Source organism: Echinops telfairi, unplaced genomic scaffold (genome assembly GCF_000313985.2).
Source record: "Echinops telfairi isolate 266 unplaced genomic scaffold, ASM31398v2 ScPeMD7_22;HRSCAF=79, whole genome shotgun sequence".
Classification (NCBI taxonomy): Eukaryota; Metazoa; Chordata; class Mammalia; order Afrosoricida; family Tenrecidae; genus Echinops; species Echinops telfairi.
Genome location: NW_022103919.1, coordinates 260,547 through 282,060, shown reverse-complemented (window position 1 = coordinate 282,060; position 21,514 = coordinate 260,547). Strand labels below are relative to the sequence as shown.

At 38.8% G+C, this 21,514-nt stretch overlaps 1 protein-coding gene across 2 annotated transcripts in view; it reads left to right on the top strand.

Annotated features, from left to right (window-relative positions):
• MAPKAP1 (MAPK associated protein 1) overlaps nt 1-21,514 on the top strand; it is a 301,918-nt gene that overhangs the window by 140,315 nt on the left and 140,089 nt on the right. For both annotated transcript variants that reach the window (XM_004713308.4, XM_004713307.4), the window contains exon 6: nt 9,241-9,417. In XM_004713308.4, the coding sequence (XP_004713365.1) occupies nt 9,241-9,417 (177 nt within the window). The remainder of the gene's footprint in view (nt 1-9,240; nt 9,418-21,514) is intronic.

The window sequence follows — 21,514 nt, the reverse complement described above, 5'->3', positions numbered from 1 at the left end:
TTTCTCTTATGGCTAAAGATTGGGAACATTTTCTCATGTTTGTTGGCCATTCTGATTTCTGCCCCTGTGAAACTTCTGTTCAAGTCCTTTGCCCACCTCTCAAGTAGGCAATTAGTTTTTTTCTTTTTAGAAGCTAGCAGAGTATTGTAGAGTTTAGTAATAAGGCCTTTGTCTGATGTGTCATTGCTAAAGATGTTTTCCCAGTCCGTGGACTCTCTTATTACTCTCTTGGTGAATTCTTTCGATGTACACAGGTATTTTATCTTCAATATATCCCATTTGTCAATTTGTGCCACCTCTGTGTTTGTGTCCTTTCCTATTTCTGATAGCCTATGTATTCCCTGTGCCAAAGTTCTCATTTTGGTCCCAATTCCCTCCTCAGTTCCTCATCTTATGATGACCACTCCCAACCATAAAATTATTTTCGTTACTACTTCGTAACTATAATTTTTCTACTGTTATGAATCGGGCAACCTCTGTGAAAAGGATTGTTCGAACCCCCCCCAAAGGGGTTGCAACCCCCAGGTTGAGAACTGCTGCTCTAACACAAGTCATCTGTGTGGTTCCAGAGACTTCCCCTCCCACTCCATATTTCCAACTCGGCTACAGTAAGCATGAAGTACCCTTACAAAAAAATACATGTTGTTTTTAAAATCATTTTATTGGGGGCTTGTACAACTCCTATCACAATCCATACCTACATCCTTTGTGTCAAGCACATTTGTACGTTTGTTGCCATCATCATTCTCCAAACATTTGCTTTCTACTTGAGCCCTTGGTATCAGCTCCTCATTTTTCCCCCAGCCCTCCCTGCCCCCCTCCCTTATGAACCCTTGATAATTTATAAATTATTATTATTTTGTCATGTCTTACACTGTCCGACGTCGCCTTTCACCCACTTTTCTGTTGTCCGTCCCCCAGGGAGGGGGGATATATGTAAAAAGAAATGTTTTATAAAGAAAAGAAACTGAAAGTTCATTGGAAATACAGAACAATAGAAAGAAGTACCCATGGACTTAAATGTAAACATAACCTTCGTAAACCTTATGGTATCATTCCTATCACTCTTGTTATGTGTATATGTGGTGGGGAATTTTTATATAGTTACAATAATTTCTCAGTGTTTTTTCTCTATTAAAAAAATGACTTGCCAGTACTCATATCTTGAATTGTAAAATTGCCTCTCTCATCTTCTCCTCATCCTATGTCATCTTCCTATGTTTTGAATTGCAATCTATGACATTTGTGCATTGCCTAGAAAGCACCATTTGGTGAATAGATATCACTGCGACAGCAAGAAAAAGAAAAGGCTTATTATTTCCCCACTTCTCATTAACACACACATCATTGATAATACCTTTTTATGTTTTTCATGGATAAAGTGCGTTAGTCTACACATTGATATATTCATTCATTCCACGATATTTTTTAAGTACCTTCTAAATGCCAGACATTTTACTCTTCATTGAGGATACAGAGACAAACGAATCCTCGCTCTTTAGGTAAACATAGTTTACCTAAAAACTGAAGAAGAAAACAACAACAACAAACAAAACAATGTGTGATAAGTGATATGCTGAAGAATTAAGCATGTTCTATAAGATCCCACAGAAGGAATCTTCCTACAGAAATCAAAGAAAATGTTTTTCAGGTAAGAAAATGGTGTCCAGATTTGACTTCTAAACTAGTTAGTTCAGTTAACATTAAAACAAAACCTTCCTGACTACAAATTCCACTAGTTTCTGTCCAACTATGTCAGGTAGTTTGCAATAAACTATGTAGGTGTCTTTGTATTCAGTTTTGTTTTGTTTTTATAAACAAACATTTTATTTATAGTTTGGATTCTCAGCTCCCATGCTCACATTCAGTAAAATATTTTAAGAATCTATATTCTTATCAAACATTTATGTTCCTGATTTTTAAAATAGTTTTATTGACATAATCCACATATCACAAAATTCATTAGTTCAATCATATTAAGAGTTGTATAATCGCCACCACAATGAAATTTGGAACATTTTCTTCTTTCTTGAGGTCATTATTTCCCCTCAACCTTCCCTGCCATGCCCCTGGGTAATTATTAATCCAGTTACGGTCTCTGTAGATTAACCTATCCTTATTGTCAGTTTAATAAGCTCGGCTATCCATTTTCCGAGGATTCCTCAGGCAGGGAGCAGACGTGCACCTTTATTTTTCTTCCCATTTAAAAATGTCACAGATTTTTTTTAGTTTGACTAAGGGGGGAGTAGAACAGGAATTAGCTCTGAATTCTCTGTGCTGCTGTTTAACCGTGTGATCATGAATATACTGTTCTTTTTCTTTAGGCTCTGTTGTTGAAAGAAATCTCTCTAAGCTTCTAATTTTTAATAAGTAATGGGTCATGATTCTCTTCATGTTTTCAAATGGCATTTCCAGAGGAGTGTGCGTTCTTGGGGCCTTTGGGAAATCTTCAAATACATGGTTTTGGGCGGAAGGATAGGCAGGCTTCAAGAGTAGGGGTTTTTGATTGCCTGGGTATGAGTCTCAGCTCCATATTTACATGCTGTTTAATTGGTGAGCATGTCACTTAGCCTGAATCTCAGTTTCCTAATTTGTAAAATAGTGACACATAGCTGTCTTACAGAGTTCATGGGAAGATTCAGTAAGCTTAGGAGTCTAATCTACTTTACATGATGTGGTGCCCTACATGGAACACTCGATAATACATGTAGCTTCTTGTGATGTAGTAGTAGCTATTGTGCTACTACTAATTTGGATCCTGGAGCAGTTTTAGAAGTCAAAATATGACAGAAACATAAAGAAACAACAGAATGAGTATGAACATGTATAGAATATGGGGTCTTAATGTGCTTTTTTCTCATTTCAGTAAAAGGGTCATAAGGGTTAGAGCATGGTTGGCCTCTGAATTTTTCTGATAACCCAGAAAGGACTTCCATTAGTCTTACATAATATATGGTGAGTCATTATTTTCCATGCTATATTCCTTGGGCTCTGTATAGGCTGCAGCATAGGTTAAACACTTCATAAATTTTTTTAATGAATAAATGATTTCACACTTTACATTTAAGAAGTGGAGATAAAAAGATTCACCTGACAGTAAATCTTTTGGCCGTGAGTCTCAGACCTTAACCTGTGATATTTGTTGAATTTGTTTTGAGGGGGATTGGGAGTTTCTCATGACAAAGCTAAAATTCTTAAGGAACCAATGTTTGCCTTTCTGCTTTCATCACTAGGCTTATTGTTTGCCCTTAAAGAAGACTGGAGGTGCTGAGGAAGTAAACATTCCTCAGGTTGAAGAATTTATTTATGTGACAATAAATCATCTGCTCTACCTATTACTTATTCTGTCAGTGTCTGCCCAGTTCTTAAAACTCTAAAGATTCAGTGACTAAGAATGGGGTATAGTAGGCAGTTAAATCCAGTTACAAATATATGTGTACGTAGGAGATGTTGCTCAGTTTCATTGTTGGTTTGTTCCAGTATACATCCATAATTTCAGAGTTATGGATTGATATAACTATAGAAGTTAATTTCCATTTTAATTTATTATATTTACTATTTACCTTTTTTCATGAACTTTTTGAAGGTCCTTTCATATATTATGCCACCTAATTGTCACAAATACTTGTGTGTTAGGACATTTTATCCTTTTTATATAAGTGAAGCCACCACTCTTATCAGTTTGTTGCAGTATGGTGGCTTGCATGTTGCTGTGATGCTGAAAGCTATACTACCTGTCTTTGAAATACCAGTAGTGTTATCATTGATTCAATTGTTATCATTGATTCAATGAAGAACAAAGTCAGGCCTATTGTTGAACAGAACAAAAATTATCTGCTACAGGTTCAAATTAAAATTTAAGAAAATTAAAACAAGTCCATGTAACTTGAAGTGCATGCTTAAGTATGTCACACTTGCATTTAGAGACTATTTCAAGAATTAATTTGATGGATGTGAGGGCAATCTGGCTGCGACATCTGTCACCCCATTGATCGCCTGATTCGGCTGATCTGGCTGACTGGGTGGGTGACCTCTTCCTCCCTCACCGTTCCTTGTGCGTCCCTCCCAAAGCTGACCTTCCCCTGCTAGAAACTCCAAACAAGTCTCAAGAATTAATTTGATGGTTTGAAGACTAATGACCATAGACCAAAGTTGTTGTGGGGGATATTAAAGACATAAAGACCAGGATAGGTATTAGAAGAGACGATGAAATCCGCTGATGTATGTACAATAGTGAAAATGAATAGAAGTGAAGAGCTGAACAGTAGATTTCAAAGAGCAACTTGAGACAGCAAAATAAAGTATTACAATGAAACCTACAAAGACCTGGAATTAGAAAACCCAAAGGGAAGGACACAGTCAGCTTGGTTGAGGCTGAAAAAACGGGGGAAAATTCAAGCCTTGAGTTGCAATATTGAAGGATTCTGGGCAAAATGGAATTGAATAACACGGGAAGCATTAAAAAAGATAGAAGGAATACACAGAACCATTGTACAAAAATGCCTTGGTCCACGCTCTTCCAGCTTAGGAGGTAAATCATAATTCAAAAACCAGTGTTATTGAGGAAAGAAGTCCAATGCTTTGGTGAAAAACAAGGCTGCAAAATTGATGGCATACCAAATTGAGATGTTTCCCCAAACAGATGTAGTGCTGGAGGTGCTCACTCAACCATGTCAAGAAATTTGGAAAGACAGCTACCCATCCAGTTGACCAGAAGCCCATAATTGTGTATTCCAAAGAAAAGTGATCCAACAGAATATGGAAATTATCAAACATTGGTATTTATATTATATATAAGTAATTTTTTTCTGAAGATAATTTTTAAAATAGTGTCAGTAGTATATCAACAGGGAACTGCCTGAAATTCAAGTTTGAATCACAGAAGGATGTAGTAAAAGATATTATTGCTAAAAGAAAATGCCAGAAAACGGTTTTCTGGTATTTGTTTACCTGTGGTTTTTTTGCCTATGCAAAGGCATTTGACTGTGTAGAAGACAACACATTATGGATAATATTAAGAATGGAAATTCTAGAGCACTTAATTTTGCTTGTGTCAGACCTGTACATATAAGCAGTTCTTCAAACAAACAGAATGAACCAAGGGGCAACTGGCGAAAAAAAAAAAAAGAATGAACAAGGGACAACTGAATGATCCAAAATTAGGAAAAGTGTGTATCAGGGTTATATTTTTTCATCTTGTTTGGTATGTATGCTGAGCAAATCATCTTAAAAAGTATACAATATGAGGAAGAATATGGCATCAGGATTGGTGGAAGGCTCATTAAAAACGTGATTTATATACATGGTACAACTTCATTTGCCGAAAACACAGGCCTTGAAACTTACTGACAGAAGACCAAATACTACAGCCTTCAAGGTGAATTACACATCAACATAAAACAAAAATCCTTACAAGTAGACAACCAAGCAGCATCATGACAAAGAGATTTATGAAGGATTTCATTTTACTTGTATTCATAATCAATGTCTATGGAAACAGCAGACAAGAAACCCTGGGGACTTGGGACCCTTGATTTCTACAAAGACAAAGTTCTACGTCTGGTTTTTTTGAGTAGCAGTTGGGATCTTTTTTTTATTTTTTTTTATTAGGAGCTCATACAACTCATCACATTCCATACTTACATCAATTGTGTAAAGCACATTTGTACATTCATTGCCCTCATCATTCTCAAAACATCTGCTCTCCACCCAAGCCCCTGGCATCAGCTCCTCATTTTCCACCCCTAACCTTCCCTCCTCCCATTCCCTCATGAACCCTTGATAATTTACAAATTATTATTTTGTCATATCTTACACTGTCTGACGTCTTCCTTCACCCACTTTTCTGTTGTCCATCCCCCAGGTGGGAGGTTATACGTAGATCCTTGTAATTGGTTCCCCCTTTCCAACCAACCCTCCTCCACCCTCCCAGTATTGCCACTCTCACCACTGGTCCTGAAGGGATCATCCGCCTGGATTCCCTGTGTTTCTGGTTCCTATCTGTACCAGTGTACATCCTCTGTCTAGCTGGATTTGTAAGCTAGAATTGGGATCATGATAGTGGGGCCGGGGAGGAATCATTTAGGAACAGCAGTTGGGATCTTAAAAACTTTTTGAACAGCCTTTTAACGTGCAACTATTGGTTTCCCCAAGTATGCCAAAGCCAAAAACACTGAAAAAACCCACAGTTACCAGTTCTGACTCACAACAAAACTATTGACAAAGTAGAACTGCCTATGGGTTTCCAAAGCTGTAAATATTTATGGGAGCAGAAAGTCTCATCTTTCTCCCTGGGACAACTAGGGGGTTTGAACTGCTGAACTTGTAGTTAGCAGCCCAACTTGTAACCCTCTATACTAACGATCCTTTTACTGGTTAAGAAACAAAGAAAACACACAAAGAAACAATTTGTCCAAAGAACTAATGGGCTAAAACCTGTGAAGGGGTGGGGGTGGGGAGAGGAATGAACTAATGGACCATGTAATTCCTAACCTCTATAACACTGAGAACAGAACTAGGATGGTGCCTGGTTACCATTACTTGCAGCTCTCAAAGGGATCACAAGAGGAGATTCTGTAGAGCAGCAGTTCTCAACCTGTGAGTCGAGACCCCAATATGGGCCGAATGACCCTTTCACAGGGGTCGCCTGATTCACAACAGTAACAAAATTACAGTTATGAAGTAGCAACAAAAATAATTTCATGATTGGGGATTGGGGGTCACCGCAACAGGAAGAACTAAATTAAAGGGTCACGGCGTTAGGAAGGTTGAGAACCACTGCTGTAGAGAGTGGGAGAAGAATGTAGAATAATATTCAGAATAATGAAAGAAGCAGGCTTAACTCTGAAAGAGATTGGTGGAACCTCTTAGACTATGGCTCTTGCACTTTAAGCCACCCTCCTAAGCCCCTGTCCCCCTTCCCTGTGGCTCAGCTTTCAGGCAAAACAATGGGTTCATAAGGTGAAAAATAATACCTGGGCCATGAACACACCCTAGAACTCCAATCATAGGAGATCCAAAGGACAGCATTTGCTCAGGTATAAAGTTCAAAAGTTAAGAAGGGATAGCAATGAAGTAGGCATGTAACAAGTAAACACAGAAGAGGTAGGAAAGTGTGCTGTTATTTTGTGGGGATGGCGATCAATGTCACAAATCAAAATGTATGAATTGTGGAATGGAAAACCAATTTGCTCTGTGAACTCTCATCTAACCACACAAATCAATGAAATAATGCATTGGGTAAATTTGCTATGGAAGACCCCTTTTAAGTGTTGAAAAGCAAAAATGTCACTTTCAAGTCAAAGGCACACCTGATTCAAGCCATAGTATTTTCAACCACCTCTTATGCATGGAAAAGCTATATGATAAATAAGGAAGACCAAAGAACAATTAATGTTTTTGAATTACGGTTGATAGTGAAGAATATTGACTATCCCATCGCTGCCAGAAGAACACACAAATCCGCCTTGGAAGAAGTAAAGCTGGAATGCTGATGAGAGACAAGGATAGCAACATCTTACTGGTAGGGGCAGAAGAATCAGTGAAAAAGAAGATCCTCAACACAGTGGTTACCACCGTGGGCTCAAGTATGCAATCGTGGGCATTATGCAAGAATGAGCCAGGTTTCTCTCTTGTACAGCGGGTTTCTGTGAGTTAGAACTGACTCACAACGCCCTTCAGCAACAACAGAAATGGGAACTGAAACTCAAAGAGGTAAACCTTACTCTCTGAAGTCACATCTCCCATGAATAATAGGGCTGACCAGAAAGCTCTTTACTACACCATATTTCTCACCAAACTCTTATACCATATTTTCCTTACCTAACACACTCTTTTCTGTTTCTAGAATTGTTTTATGTTAAGTTGGTAGGTACCCTATTGCAAAGATCCTAAAGTTTCCCATACCACTCATAGATGACTTTGAAATCTCCTGACAACATTGCAAGTATGTGAAATTTATAGTGACAAACAGCAAGATTACTTTCGTTACCCATCCACTTAGCAAATTTACTGTTTCCATTAATTTTAATCTGTGCTTATTACCTGTTTTATATAATACATATCTCTTAAGTCATGACAGACTGAGTATAGATCACCTGAAGTAGACTTTCTCTCGATAAGCTCAGTTGCAGCTAAAGATTTGTGAATTAATTGGGAAAATTGCAAATCAGGTAGTCAGTGAAATAATTCATTGTCACATCCAATCAATAAACTTTGTAAATCAACTCATTTAATTCAAAAAATGATCTATATAGATCAAGCAACCAATTAAACAATTAACATACACTTTGCAATTAATTAATTTAAGCATCAATCATGTAATTAAAACTCTAAGCTACAGAATTTAGAATCCTGCTTTGTGAACTATTAGGTTCATGCTTTTGAAGCTAGCTTCAATCCAGCAGATTTGCGATTCATATTTGGAACAGGGTATCTTAAAGTGTAACTAGATTTTAGTCTAAAATAGTGTTGATGTTGGTGTAGTTCCCCAAGCTTTTTCAGGGAATCAACTTTTTACTTTCCTCCATAAAGGAAGAAGACAGACAGCATGTGTTGATTCTAGCCTGGGGTAAAGCTAAAATGGAGTACTAACTGGAGTGTATGAGAAAGTCTGATATGTGCAGACGTTGAAAGGGCCAGGTGTCAGGAGCTGATCATTTTCCTTTACTGTTTTAAAAACCCATGATTTATAGAATTGGAGCCTGCCATGGGAGTGAGATGTTCTATAAGAGCAGAGAACTATGTGGATGATCTTGTTACTTTGAGTCCTGAACTAGGGCACAGAGATTGTCTTAATCCCAACCTTAAATCAAATCAAATCTGATTCCCTCCACATAGTTTTTCCTCCATTATAGTTTGTTAGTATCTATGTTATGGAATTTACTTTGAATTTATATTCTAGCTAGTGTGGTGCTTGCTTGCTTTCTTGTATTGTGCTGTAAGTTTCCTTGAAAGGTAATAGAAATATTATCTCACCTTCATTGAAGGGGTTAAGTTTTGTGGCTTACCTGCAACAATTGTTCCATAAATATTTATTGGAAGAATGGAAAAATATAAAGACCTTCATTTAACCCTGTTTCTTCTCCCTTTTGCATTGTGGTATATTTTCAGGCTACTAAATGAAAATGGGAGTTCTAACTGTATCATCTTGTTTGGACCGTAGAAGCAGCAGTGTCCTCCATTTGCTGTATAACTTACTCTATTCTGTTTGTCCCTTCTCTGCCTTGGTATTCCTTTCAGTGACAACGTCAGTGCCTACTGCCTGCATATTGCTGAGGATGATGGGGAGGTGGACACAGATTTCCCCCCTCTGGATTCTAATGAGCCTATCCATAAATTTGGCTTTAGTACGCTGGCCCTGGTTGAGAAGTATTCGTCTCCTGGCCTAACATCCAAAGAGTCGCTCTTTGTTCGAATGTAAGTATCAACTCCATTCTTTATCTCAGTATTTCATCCTTAACCTTCCAGCATTTTGTATCTGATTATTCATCAAATGGTAGTTGGTATCTGGAGTGTCCACATGTAATTTTGACTTTCAGAGAGCTGTTGAAAACAACGTTTGTATTATATGTCATACTCCTAAGTATAGGCTGCTTTGCAGTGACAAATTGTTCTAGGTAGATCTCTGAGCATTCTGTCCGGGAACCAGACCTCCAGAAACACTAGGGCACTTTGTAGCCTATAAAGCAAAATTTCTGGGGTTTCCTTTCTTTTTCCTTAAAGGAATATAGACCAAATCAAAATGTGCATGTTAGCTACCTTTCCTTTGTAACTTAAATTACTATTTTGTTCTTCAACTTTGTTCAGATCAAAATTCATTTTTCCTCTGTTTCCTTCCTTTAGACTGAGCTAAGGTCCTTAACCCCCCTGTGCCAAAGACTCCTTTGACAGTGTGAGAAAACTTAGGAGAGCAGTTTTTGGAAAAGTGCTTGAAACACAGTATAATCAAATTTTATAACATTTAAATAGTTATGAAATCATTAAATAGCAAGATCCAGTGGCAGATCTACTGATAACTCCAGTTGTCCATCCTTTCAAAACAGGGATGAATGTAAATTCAACCATTATAAGATGCTTTGACAACATTTATGATTTCTATTCTTGATAGAATCACTGGTACTAACACTACTAGGATATGTTACCTACAGTTGTAATTCCAGGAAATGGTAAATATCAGAAGAGTGTGTGTGTGTGTGTGTGTGTGTGTGTGTGTGTACGTACTCAAGTCTGATTGTTCGTGTTCAGGCATTATTTAGTCTGACCTGAGTTCTTCCACTGCAGCCTTCTCCTAGGCATCTCTTGGGAACAATACTGTTCTCTTTGGCACCCCCTGCTGTTAGTGATCAAGCTTCTTAGTCAAAAGAGGGTTTTGCTTTAGTCTCTTTCTCTTGAAAACATAGCTTTTCTTAGCGTTTTAAAAAAATAAGACAGTGCTACTTATTGTCTTTTGGCTTTTTCTAACCTTAAGCAAAGAAAGAAAACTTGAATGGCTGGGAGTTTATTAGGGGGTGGCCTCTCAGGCTCTGAAATGGTTATCTCTCATCCCCATATAAAGTCATTTTGGTGTGTGTCTAACATTAATATAGTTTCCTATTTTTTTACATTTCTGAGGCACTAAAACAGCAACTTTAAAAACTGTTTAAAATAATTTCAAAGGTATTCAGTGATCTCTTCATCCTTAAAACAGTTTTCATTTTTATATAACCATTTTCATGTAAATTAAATACATGTTGTTATATTTCTTACTCGGTATTACATTTTCAAATGTCTCCCACAATGTATACACTCTATGCTTATTATGTGCCAGAGATCTAGACAGATTAAACATCATCCTCGTGGAGCTTACTGTCTAGTGGGGAGATAGTTGTGAAGCAAATGATTAACGTGGTGTGTCCCACAAAAGAAAAGTGAGTAATGTGAGTGTGTGGTAGAGTCCTGTCCAAGGATGTTTACAATGCTTCCTTGTTTGGGTGTTAGCACAAGTCGTTGTCTAGCTGCCCCTTTTATTGCTGTTGAAGTCGTTTCTTGACTTTCTGCAAGTATAAACATTCTCAGGCTCTTACTTGCTTTATATTTTCATGTAGCTTCCTCAAAGATATGCCAATTTCTAGTGCTGCAAACAATTTGCAGACCCATTTTCAATTTTATTATTATAAGATGTAACTAAAAGTTTTTTTCCCATTTCTTTCCATTTAAAAAGTTATTTGGTATTGTTTTATTTGCACTTTTATTATGAATAAATGACTTAAGAATTGTGTTCACTTTAGTACATAATTTTTAGTCTGTAAATATTAGCTTATGATTATAGTGAATTTTTTGTTCTGAAACTTCCTTTTTAAAGCAAGAGCCTTTAAACCCATGATTTTCAATAATTTGGGGCGGGGCTGGGGGGTGGGGAGGAGATAGAGAGGCATCGAAGACTACACCCTATTTCACTACGAGCCCCAACAATGAGCAGCAAACTAGGCAGAGAGTAACAGCTGCATCCTTTAAAAAAAAAGAACACATGAATTACTTCCACACCTGCATTATGCTCCTAAACATACCTTGGCCATTTCTCTTACTGTTTTAAAGTTTAGAAGAGTTTATTTGACATGTGTGGAGTGCTTCTGAAAGCGAAGTGAAGTAAAAGCTTTCTTTATACGTGAACATTTAGAACGAAAGTGTTGATTTTGTGTGTGTGTCTTTTCCTCAGTATCTGATGAAATAGTTCAAATTATTGGCCATTGCCCTGTGTGTTTTCTTCAGAAATTTCGTATTTGCTGTTCTGGTGAAAATTCTTCTTCTTCTTTTTTTTTACTTTTGAAATTCGTATTTTATCTATGTTATTTATTTGTTAAAATCGCAGTATAGAGTTACACAGAGAATTGTTGACAAGAATTTCAGAAGGATTTAACAGGTTTTACTTTTAAGACATTTTTTCTTTTTAGTCATTTTATCGGGGGCTCATACAACTCTTCAAAATCCATACATACATCCATTGTGTCAAGCACATTTGTATATTTATTACTCTCATCATTCTCAAAACATTTGCTCTCCACTTAAGCCCTTGCTTCTGGTGTATATTCTATGTTAGAAGGTCCTTTCTTGAAAATGCAGGACAGAGCATACCTTCCAGAGTCTCTAGGGATGTGTCCAGAGTTTCAGATAGAGAAATCCCTACAACATAGGTAAAGCCTTTGTTCCAGCTCCTCTTCAGTTTCCCCATTCCTCCTTTTATCTCTGCCCTTCAGTAGTAGCTGGGAAGACTCTGAACTAAACCAGGGAGAGGTAGCTAAGTTTTACAATAAAGAATAAACTAGTATTTATTGAGGGCTAGTAGGCATTATTACCTTATTAAATCTCAGAGTAAAAACTTTATTTTGAAAATTTCTAACGTTCTGCAAAATAAATGAATTGATGCAATCTTTAAAAATAAGTATGATAAAATTTAAAATCTTTAAAAAGATTAAAAAAATCTCAGAATAATCAATAGTCCAGGAAGGTAAAGTAGGTATTATTATGACCACTTTAAAAGAAATACAAGGGGATACGCCCCCTCCCCCAGCTATGTATTAAAATTTTTTTAAAAAAACAACCTTATCACCGTCTTCGTACTCTCCATTATACTTAATACATTTGTCAAGTCTGCAATTCCATTCTTGGAAAAATTTTTCAAGTTCATCTGTTTGGATAGTTGACAGCACTCCCCCATTTTTTTCTTCACTTCTTCTATATCATCAAATTGCTGTCCTTTCATGTCCCACTTCGTTGGGGGAAACAAGAAAAGTCTCACTGAGCAAGGTCAGGTGAGTAAGTTGTGTGGGGCAAGATTTTAGTAATAAGGCATTGTCTGATGTGTCATTGCTAAAGATATTTTCCCAGTCCGTGGACTCTCTTATTACTCTCTTGGTTAATTCTTTCTCTGTACGCAGGTGTTTTATCTTCAGTATATCCCACTTGTCAATTTGTGTCTCAGCTGCATTTGTGTCCTTACCTATTTACGATAGTCTGTGTATTCCCTGTGCCAAAGTTCTTATGTTTGTTCCAATTTCCTCATTGATGGCCTTAATAGTTTGGGGTTTTACCTCAAGGTCTGTGATCCACCTTGAGTTTTTGGGCTGGAATGATGTAAGGGTCTTGCTGCATTTTTCTGCAGATAGATATCCATTTGTTCAAGTACTAGTTGAAGAGGGCATCTGTTTTCCATTTGATATTTTTGGGGCCCTTATCAAAAATTGGTTGTCTGAAAATGGGTGCATAAGCAAAAGTGGGGAAGAAAGCTGGTGGTGCTTGGGTAGCAAAAGATATAGTGTCGGGAGTCTTAAAGGCTTAAAGATAAATACGTGGCAATCCAGCTGAGAAATAACAAGGTCCATGTGGAAGAAGCACACCAGCCTGTGAGATCACAAGGCGTCAAAGGGATTAGGTGTTAGGCATCAAAGGCCCAAAATAAATGAATGAATGAATGAATGAATGAATGAATGAATGTATAAACAAACAAACAAATAAATAAAATGCATCATAGCATTGTGACTGAGGAGGAGTGCAGAGTGGGGACCCACAGCCCATCTGTGGGAAATTGGACATTCCCTTCACAAGGGCCGCGGGGAGGAGACGAGCCAATCAGGGTGCAGTATAGCAATGATGAAACACACAATTTTCCTCTAGTTTTGAATTCCCCACCCCACCCACCACCACCACCACCACTATCATGATTCCATTCTATCTTACAAATCTTGCTGGACCAGAGGATGTACACTGGCACAGATAGGAACTGGAAACACAGGGAATCCAGGTTAGATGAACCTCTCTGGACCAGTGGTGAGAGTGGTGATACCAGGAGTGTAGAGGGAAGTTAAGGGAAAAGGGGGGAACAGATTACAAGGATCTACATATAACCTCCTCCTTGGGTGACTTTGGATGGTGTAAGATATGACACAATAATAACGATTTATAAATTATAAATTATATATATTTATAAATTATCAAGGGCTCATGGGGGAGGAGGGGTCAGGGAGCAAGGGGAAAAATGAGGCACTGATACCAAGTGCTCAAGTAGAAAGCAATTGTTTTGAGAATGATGAGGGAAACAAATGTACAAAAGTGCTTGACACAATGGATGGATGCATGGATTGTGATAAGAGGTGTACAAGCCCCCAATAAAATGATTTAAAAAAATCAGTTGTCTGTATGCTGATTATTTTATTTCTGGCTTTTCAGTTCTTTTCCATTGGTCTGAGTATCGTCATTATTCCAATACCATGCTGTTTTGACCACTATGGCTGTATAATAGGTGCTAAAGTCAGGAGCCTTAGCTCTGAGTCTCCTTTTTCTTGAGGAGTTCTCTGCTAATTCTGGGCTTCTCCCCTCTCCATGTGAAGTTTGTAATCAGTTTTTCCAATTCTTTAAGGAAACATGATGGTATTTGAATCAGGATAGCATTAAATTTATATAGTGCCTTGGGCAGAACTGACATATTTACTTCATTTAGTCTTCTGATCCAGAAGCATAGGATAGTTTTCCATTTCTTGAGGTCACTCTTGGTTTCTAGTGACAATGTTCTGTAGTTTTCCTTGTATAAATCTTTTGTCCTTTTAATCAGGTATTTTCTTAGATATTTCAATTTGTGCTTGGCTATTGATCCTTTTTCCATGTTCTTGTCCGATGTGTATAGCAGTCTGATAGACTTCTGTTTGTTGATCTTGTATCCTGCCACTCTGCCATATTTCTCTGTTGTCTCCTGTACTCCCTTTGTGGTGTTTTTGGGATTATCCATATAGAAAATCATATAATCTGCAAATATGATAGTTTCACCTCTTCCTTCCACAGGCAAATGCCGTTGATGTCTTTTCGTTTATGTTGTTAACTAGGACCTCCAGTACTATGTTAAATACGAGTGGGGACCAGGGCATCCTTGTCTGTTTCCCTTTTTCAGTGGGATTTTTTTTTGTCTTTTCTCCATTGATTCCCACTTTGGCTGTTGGTTTTTCATATATAGCTAGTTTTATAATGAGGAATTTTCTTTCCAATCTTATCTTCTTGAGTGTCTTGAACAGGAGTTTGTGTTGGATGTTGTCAAATGCTTATTCCACATCTATTGATATTATCATGTGGTTCTCATAATTTTTCATGTCAATGTGACAAATAATACTAATGGTTTTTTGTATATTGAACCATCCCTGCATCCCTGGTATGAATCTGACTTGGTTATGGGGAATTATTTGTTTGATATACTTTTGTATTTTATTGGCCAGTATTTTGTTAAGGATTTTTGCATTGATGTTCATTAGGTATATTGGTCTGTAGTTCTCGATTCTTGTGGAATTTTTGGCTGCTTTAGGAATCAGAGTTATACTAGCTTCATAGGAAGAGTTCAGGAGTTTTCCATCTTTTTCTGTGCTCTAGAAGAGTTTGTGTAGGGTTGGTGTCAGTTTTTCCCTGAATCATTGGTAGAATTCTGTGGAGCCATCTGGCTCATGGGATTTATTGTTGGTAATCTCTTGAAAACCTTGTCTATTTCCTCTGTTGTTACGGGTCTATTGAGATTCTTGATGTCCATCGGGGATAGTCTAGGGAGGGATTGTTTTTCCAAGACTTTCTCCATGTCTTCCAAGTTGTTTAATTCATTGGAGTGCAGTTCTTCATAGTACTGTGTAATCATCCGTTTGATTTCATTAGCATCTCTTACAATGTCCTCTCTTTCATCCTTAATCCTTGCTATTGAAATTTGTTCCTTCCTTTGGTAAGCTTTGCCAGTGGTCTGTCAATTCTTTTTATTCTTTCAAAGAAACTACTTTTAGCAGCATTAATTTTCCCCATAGGTTTCTTTTTTTCCCCCCTATCCTGGATTTCTGGCCTGATTTTTATTATTCATTTTCTTTTCCTATTAGTAAGATTGTCCTGTTGACTCTCCTCTAATTGCTGGAAATTTTGTGCCAGTGTAACAATAATAAATCTTTTTTCATGTGTGCATATATTGCAATAAAACTTCCTCTGATAACTTCCTTTGCTGTGTCCCATAAGTTTTGGTATGTTGTGTTCTCATTCTCATTGGTTTTTAGACATATCCTAATTTTATTTATGATCTGTGGCAGTACACACTACTTTTGCAATAGAGAGTTATTCATCCTCCAATCGTTTGCCATTGTTTTCTTCATCTTCCTTTTGTTGATCTCCAGCCTTGTGGCACCGTCATCGTCAGAGAGATATGTCTGTATGATATCAATGTGCTTAAATTTATGCAGGTTCAACCTATTCCCCAGTATGTGGTCTATCTTCGAATATGTGCCATGTCTGCTTTGAAAGAATGTGAATTTTATTTGTATTTGGATGAACAGCTTTGTAAATATCTATCAGTTCACTTTGTCTAATTGTAGTGTTTAGATCTCTAGTCTCCTTACTGAGTTTCTTTTCCTGGGATCTATCTTATTGAGCGGTGTATTGAAGTCACCTACTATAATTGTTTACCCTGCTATTTTTTTCATCTATTGGAGCATTTGATTGACATATTCAGTCAGTCTCTCATTGGGGAAATATATGTTTAAAATGCTTACTGGTTCTTTGTCTATAGTACCTTCGAGCATTATATAGTAACCCTCCTTATCTCTTTTTATGTTTACACTTTGAGGTCAATTTTATCCGAGATTAGGATTGCAACCCCTGCTTTTTAAAAAAATTGCTGTTTGCTTCATATGTTTTTCTCCAGCATTTGATCCTCAGCCTATTTTTGTCTGTATTCTTGAGATGTGTGTTCTGTAGGCAGCAGATTGATGGTTTGTGTTTTCTAAGCCAGTTTGCTAGCCTCAGTCCTTTAATGTCTGAGTTCATTCCATTGATATTCAGGGTATTATATCCATCTGTGGACTCTGTGATATTATCTTATACCTTTTGTGTTGGATGTTTTACTATCTCCCTTTCTTATCTGTGTGTGTGCGTGCACGTGCACGCGTGTGTGCGTTCATCCTTCAGTTCTTTCCACCCTTAAGCCAATGCTATCTTGGGGGCTGTTTTCTCTTTGTTTCCCTCTGCCTGGGGTTGTTCTATGTGGTGGTCTCTTATTTGTGCTTGGTGAGTGCTGTTCTTTTGACCATACTGGGTCCCCAATGATCTTTTGTAGGGCTGGGTTTCTTTTAACATATTCTTTGAGTTTTTCCTTGTCTAGAAAGACTCCTACTTCTCTATCTATCTTGATAGATAATTGGGCAGGATAGAGTATTCTTAGGTTTCCATTATTTTCCTTCAATTTGTGCAATGAGTTACTCCACCCTCTCCTCTTATTTGTAGTGTCTGCCGATAGGTCTGAGCATATTCTTTTTTTTGAAACCTTTATATGTTATTGCTTGTTTCTTATGTGATTTTTGGGGTCTTTTTATGTGTTTTTATATATGATTGCTTGTAGGTAGGTTTGGATGTCTTCCGCCATTGCCTTTTGTTTGTCCTATTTTCTCGTTGAAGTCATTGGGGCTGATTGCTATTTGCATTGCGTTATTTTAGCAGAGCCTGGTGCCATTTTCCAGAGTCGAAGAGCACTGGGCTCTCTCTGGGAGACTTGTAGAAATGCTTCTTTGAACTGCATTCATCTAATTGTACTATGGGATTGGCCTACCGCTTTATCCCCCTGTAGGTTCACTCTTTTCCTAGTCAATCAGTATTCGGTCATTTGGAGAGCAAGATGGATAGTCCTCTCAGGGGATGCTGGTTTGTTGGTTGTGGACCCGTGAGGATGGTGCTGCCCTGGGTGATCTCACAAGAAGCCATGATGGTGTGGCCTTGGCAACTTGGGGCACCAAAGAGGGCATGTGGGGGTGCCTGATGCAATGGGAGTGCCACAGAAGGCAGCTGGGTGTTCCCCCTTTGGTGTAGATCACCATGGTGAGCGAATGGTGAGCGGAGTTGCCCTGTTCAGCTAGACCGCCATGGAGTTTGGTCAGAGGTTCCAGCAACAGTGTGGAGCGTGGAGAATGTTGGTCGAGCTGCCTGAGACCGTGTGAGGTACTACGGTAGGCGGGAGGATGTTCCCTCAGTCTCATGGGACCACAGAGGATGGTTAGGAGCTCCCCCAGCCATGCCAGCGTGACTAACCCTGGAATAAGGTGGGTGGGATTTCCCTGCAGCATGTTAAGTGCTGCAGAGGGTGGGCGGGTAGTATTTTCCCCAGAGTTAGATGGGCAAGATTTTTTCATTTGGAAGGTGGTGGGATTTCCCTCTGAGGAAGGTAGGTGGGATTTTCCCAGCTGCATATTAAGCGCTGCAGAGGGCAAGTGGGATTTCTACCAGAGGAGAGTTGGCAGGCTTTCCTTCTGACGAAGGTGGGTAGTATATAGGCACTGCAGAGGGCAGAGGGGCTGGTGGGATTTTCCCTTGTGGAAGGTGGGCGGGAGAGGATAGTGGGAGGGATATCACCTGGAGGAAAGTGGGTGTGCTTTCCCCAGCCTCAGCTTACATGCAGTGGGTGGAGCTCCCCCAGCTGGGTGGAGGGCAGGCAAAAATGCCCTAGGCTAAGAGGAGTGGCCTGGAGATTGGCGTGGCGTGTTAGAGAAGAGGGAAGAGGAAAAAAAAGAAGAAAACTGAGCCCACTGATACTGAGGGGGGGAAGAGAGAATAGAGGGAAATAAGATTAACAATATAACTGAGGCCCAATCCCTGACCATGGGGCTGGAGGGGTTTAAACCCTGCCCTAAGGTGGCTGAAACTGTGGTGGGAAAGAGAGAAGAGCGAGAAACAAAAGTAGCAATATAGCTGAGCCCTGATCGCCTGACTTTAGGACTGGAGGGGTTTAAACCCTGTCCCAAGGCCGTGGCAAACTGGCTGTGTTGATATAAAGCCCTTATGATGGCTCCAAAGGATGCTGGCTCTGCCTGAGACTGTGGTGGGGCTAAGATTAAAACCTGCTGGCCTCCACTGTTGTAAGCCACAAGCCCCCAGCGCCTCAAAACCTAGTGGATCTGTGCCTATTAATCTTTATGATGCTCCTCTTGTACCCTGGCAGTGTGGAATTTCCATCTTAGTGACTCTCTTGCACTGGTTTCTGCGGTGTCCCTCAGGAATGTGTTACTCATTCCCAATGTTGCCAGAGGTCCGAATTATTTAACTTTTCTTTGGCTTAATTGAATGGGATAATAATAAGACTAACTTCATATGATGATTGTGAGACCTGAATGAGCTAATATATGTAAAACCACTTAGAGCAGTTCTTGGTATATATAAGCATTTAACTATATTACTGCTGTTACCTTTGAGAGCAGAAGCTAGATCATATATATTCCACAACAGCTACATAACTCATTACTCTTAGTAAAATCAGAAAACCAAGCTCACTGCCATCAAGTCAATTCCAACTCATAGAGTCTCTATATAGGGTTCCCAAAGTTTTATATAATCTTTGTAGAAGCAGAGAGCCTCATCTTTCTCCCACCGAGTGGCTGGTTGATATGAATTGCAGACTTTTACATTAGCTATCCAATTGCTTACCTTGAAGTGATAGTGCCCCCAGGGATCTTCATTACTCCAATAGGTGGTAGTCCCCAAATATTTTTCAAATGGGTGACTGAATAAATCTTCTGCATTTTTTTTCTTTCCCTACTTTTGGTTTTCTGTCAGGGCTAGGGACAGAGTTTGCGTGATATTACTCCCTTTATTGCAAGGCTGAATTAGAATGATGTGTGTTGGGGATTTGAGGATTTACAGAGTTTCAGTTTACATCCTCCAAGACAGTAGCAAGACCATAAACTTGAAGAGAGACCACAGTCTTTTTTATCTAAGGATCATCGGCATCCAGTGCCAGTAGAATATTTTGTAGATGAGTGAATCTTCAGTCATCTGTGGGCTGCCTTGGAGCCTTCCCAGCCGACAGCTATGCCCCACTTGGCTTTCTGAGCCCTTCAGCTTCTCTACAACATTTTCATAGTCTTGGATGCCAAGAAGCTCCAGGTTGCCCTCTAGCCTTCAGAGACCCTCACACCACCTGACCAGGCAGCTGTAATACACACCTTTGCCCAACTCCAGAAGAGCCAGCACTGGCTTCAAGTTTAGGCACACCAGGGCTCAAGTTTCTGATTCACAGGGCCTTGCTTTATTTGCCTGTAAGTCCTAGGATATAAGTTCCATGTCCAATTTATATAACCTTAGTAATATTTCAAATTAAATACAATATAACTATAACATTAATAGAATACATATTAACAACTTTAATACAACAATGCTATTTTGCTGAAATTAAATGTCTTATGTTGGACTTAAATGGGTGTTAAATGTTTGACTTGTCAGTTTGAGTCTTTAGATTTCTTTTTGAAACATGATCACCATGTTACTATTTGTCTTTTAAATGGTGAATGCATTTTTAACTACCGTATTATTTCAGTGGGCCAAATAATTTATAGTACATCCCACTCAAATTTTAAATGCTTTTTCCTGGGGGGGAGGGGAGTACTTTTCATTTCACTTACTATACTTTGTTCTCGGTTGCCCACTTCACCTTGGTTTACCCAGGATTTATTTCCCAGCTTTTAAAGCAAAAGCATGCACCCTCGTTCTTCTTCGACCCATGAAGTCCCCCACCCCCATCACACACACACAGGACAACTGGGGCACCCTGCTTTCTTTGATTGGCCTATCCATAGGTAGACTTTGCATGACCTGGTCACCATAGATCTTGAATTCATTAGAGGTCTGCAGGCCTGTGCTGGCAAGAGCCTTGAGCTTACTGAATTCTCTCACAACTTTTCTCTGTTCCGTCAACCCATTTTGTATGTAGCATGCAGTGCAGCTCTTTGGCTTTACTAAGTCTATTAGTAATGTTAACTAACTCCTGCAGTACATACAGTCTCCCAAGTCTCAAGCAGCGAACTTTTTCTCCAATAGTAAATATTTCAGGCTTGAGTCATTCTGGTCTCTGTAATTTATCAACTCTGCCATTGTGGCACAACAGTATTCATAGGACAATATGCCAGTATTTGCCAACTACTGGTTTACCCTAGTAAGTTTTTCTCTTGTTCATATCAGTTTGATGAACAAATGGCTCTCCTGGATACTTCCCCACTAAATAGCAACTCAGGGCTCCTTCAGGTGAATGAGCAAGGGGGTCATGGAAGACTGGAAATAGTCTATGTTGTTTTGTCTTACTTATATATATGAATACATATGTATGTATGTTTGTGTGTGCAAGCACAGAGCGAGAGAGAAAGAAATTAGTTTTAGAACTCAGAGACCCTGAGAATTCCTCTGTTAGCCCAAGGTGGGGCTGGGGAGGGGTCCCTAAGCTTCTGGTAGGAGGTGCTGCTTCACGAACTTGAGCTTAGTTCCTGGTATGTAGGAAGTGTTACATACCGTATATACTCGAGTATAAGCTGACCTGAATATCAGCCGAGGCATCTAATTTTTTTTTAAAACATTTTATTAGGGGCTCATACAACTCCCATCACAATCCATACACAAATCAATTGTGTAAAGTGCATTTCTACTTCATTCTCAAAACATTTTCCCTCCACTTAAACCCCCGACGTTAGGTCCTCATTTTTCCCCTCCCTCCCCACTC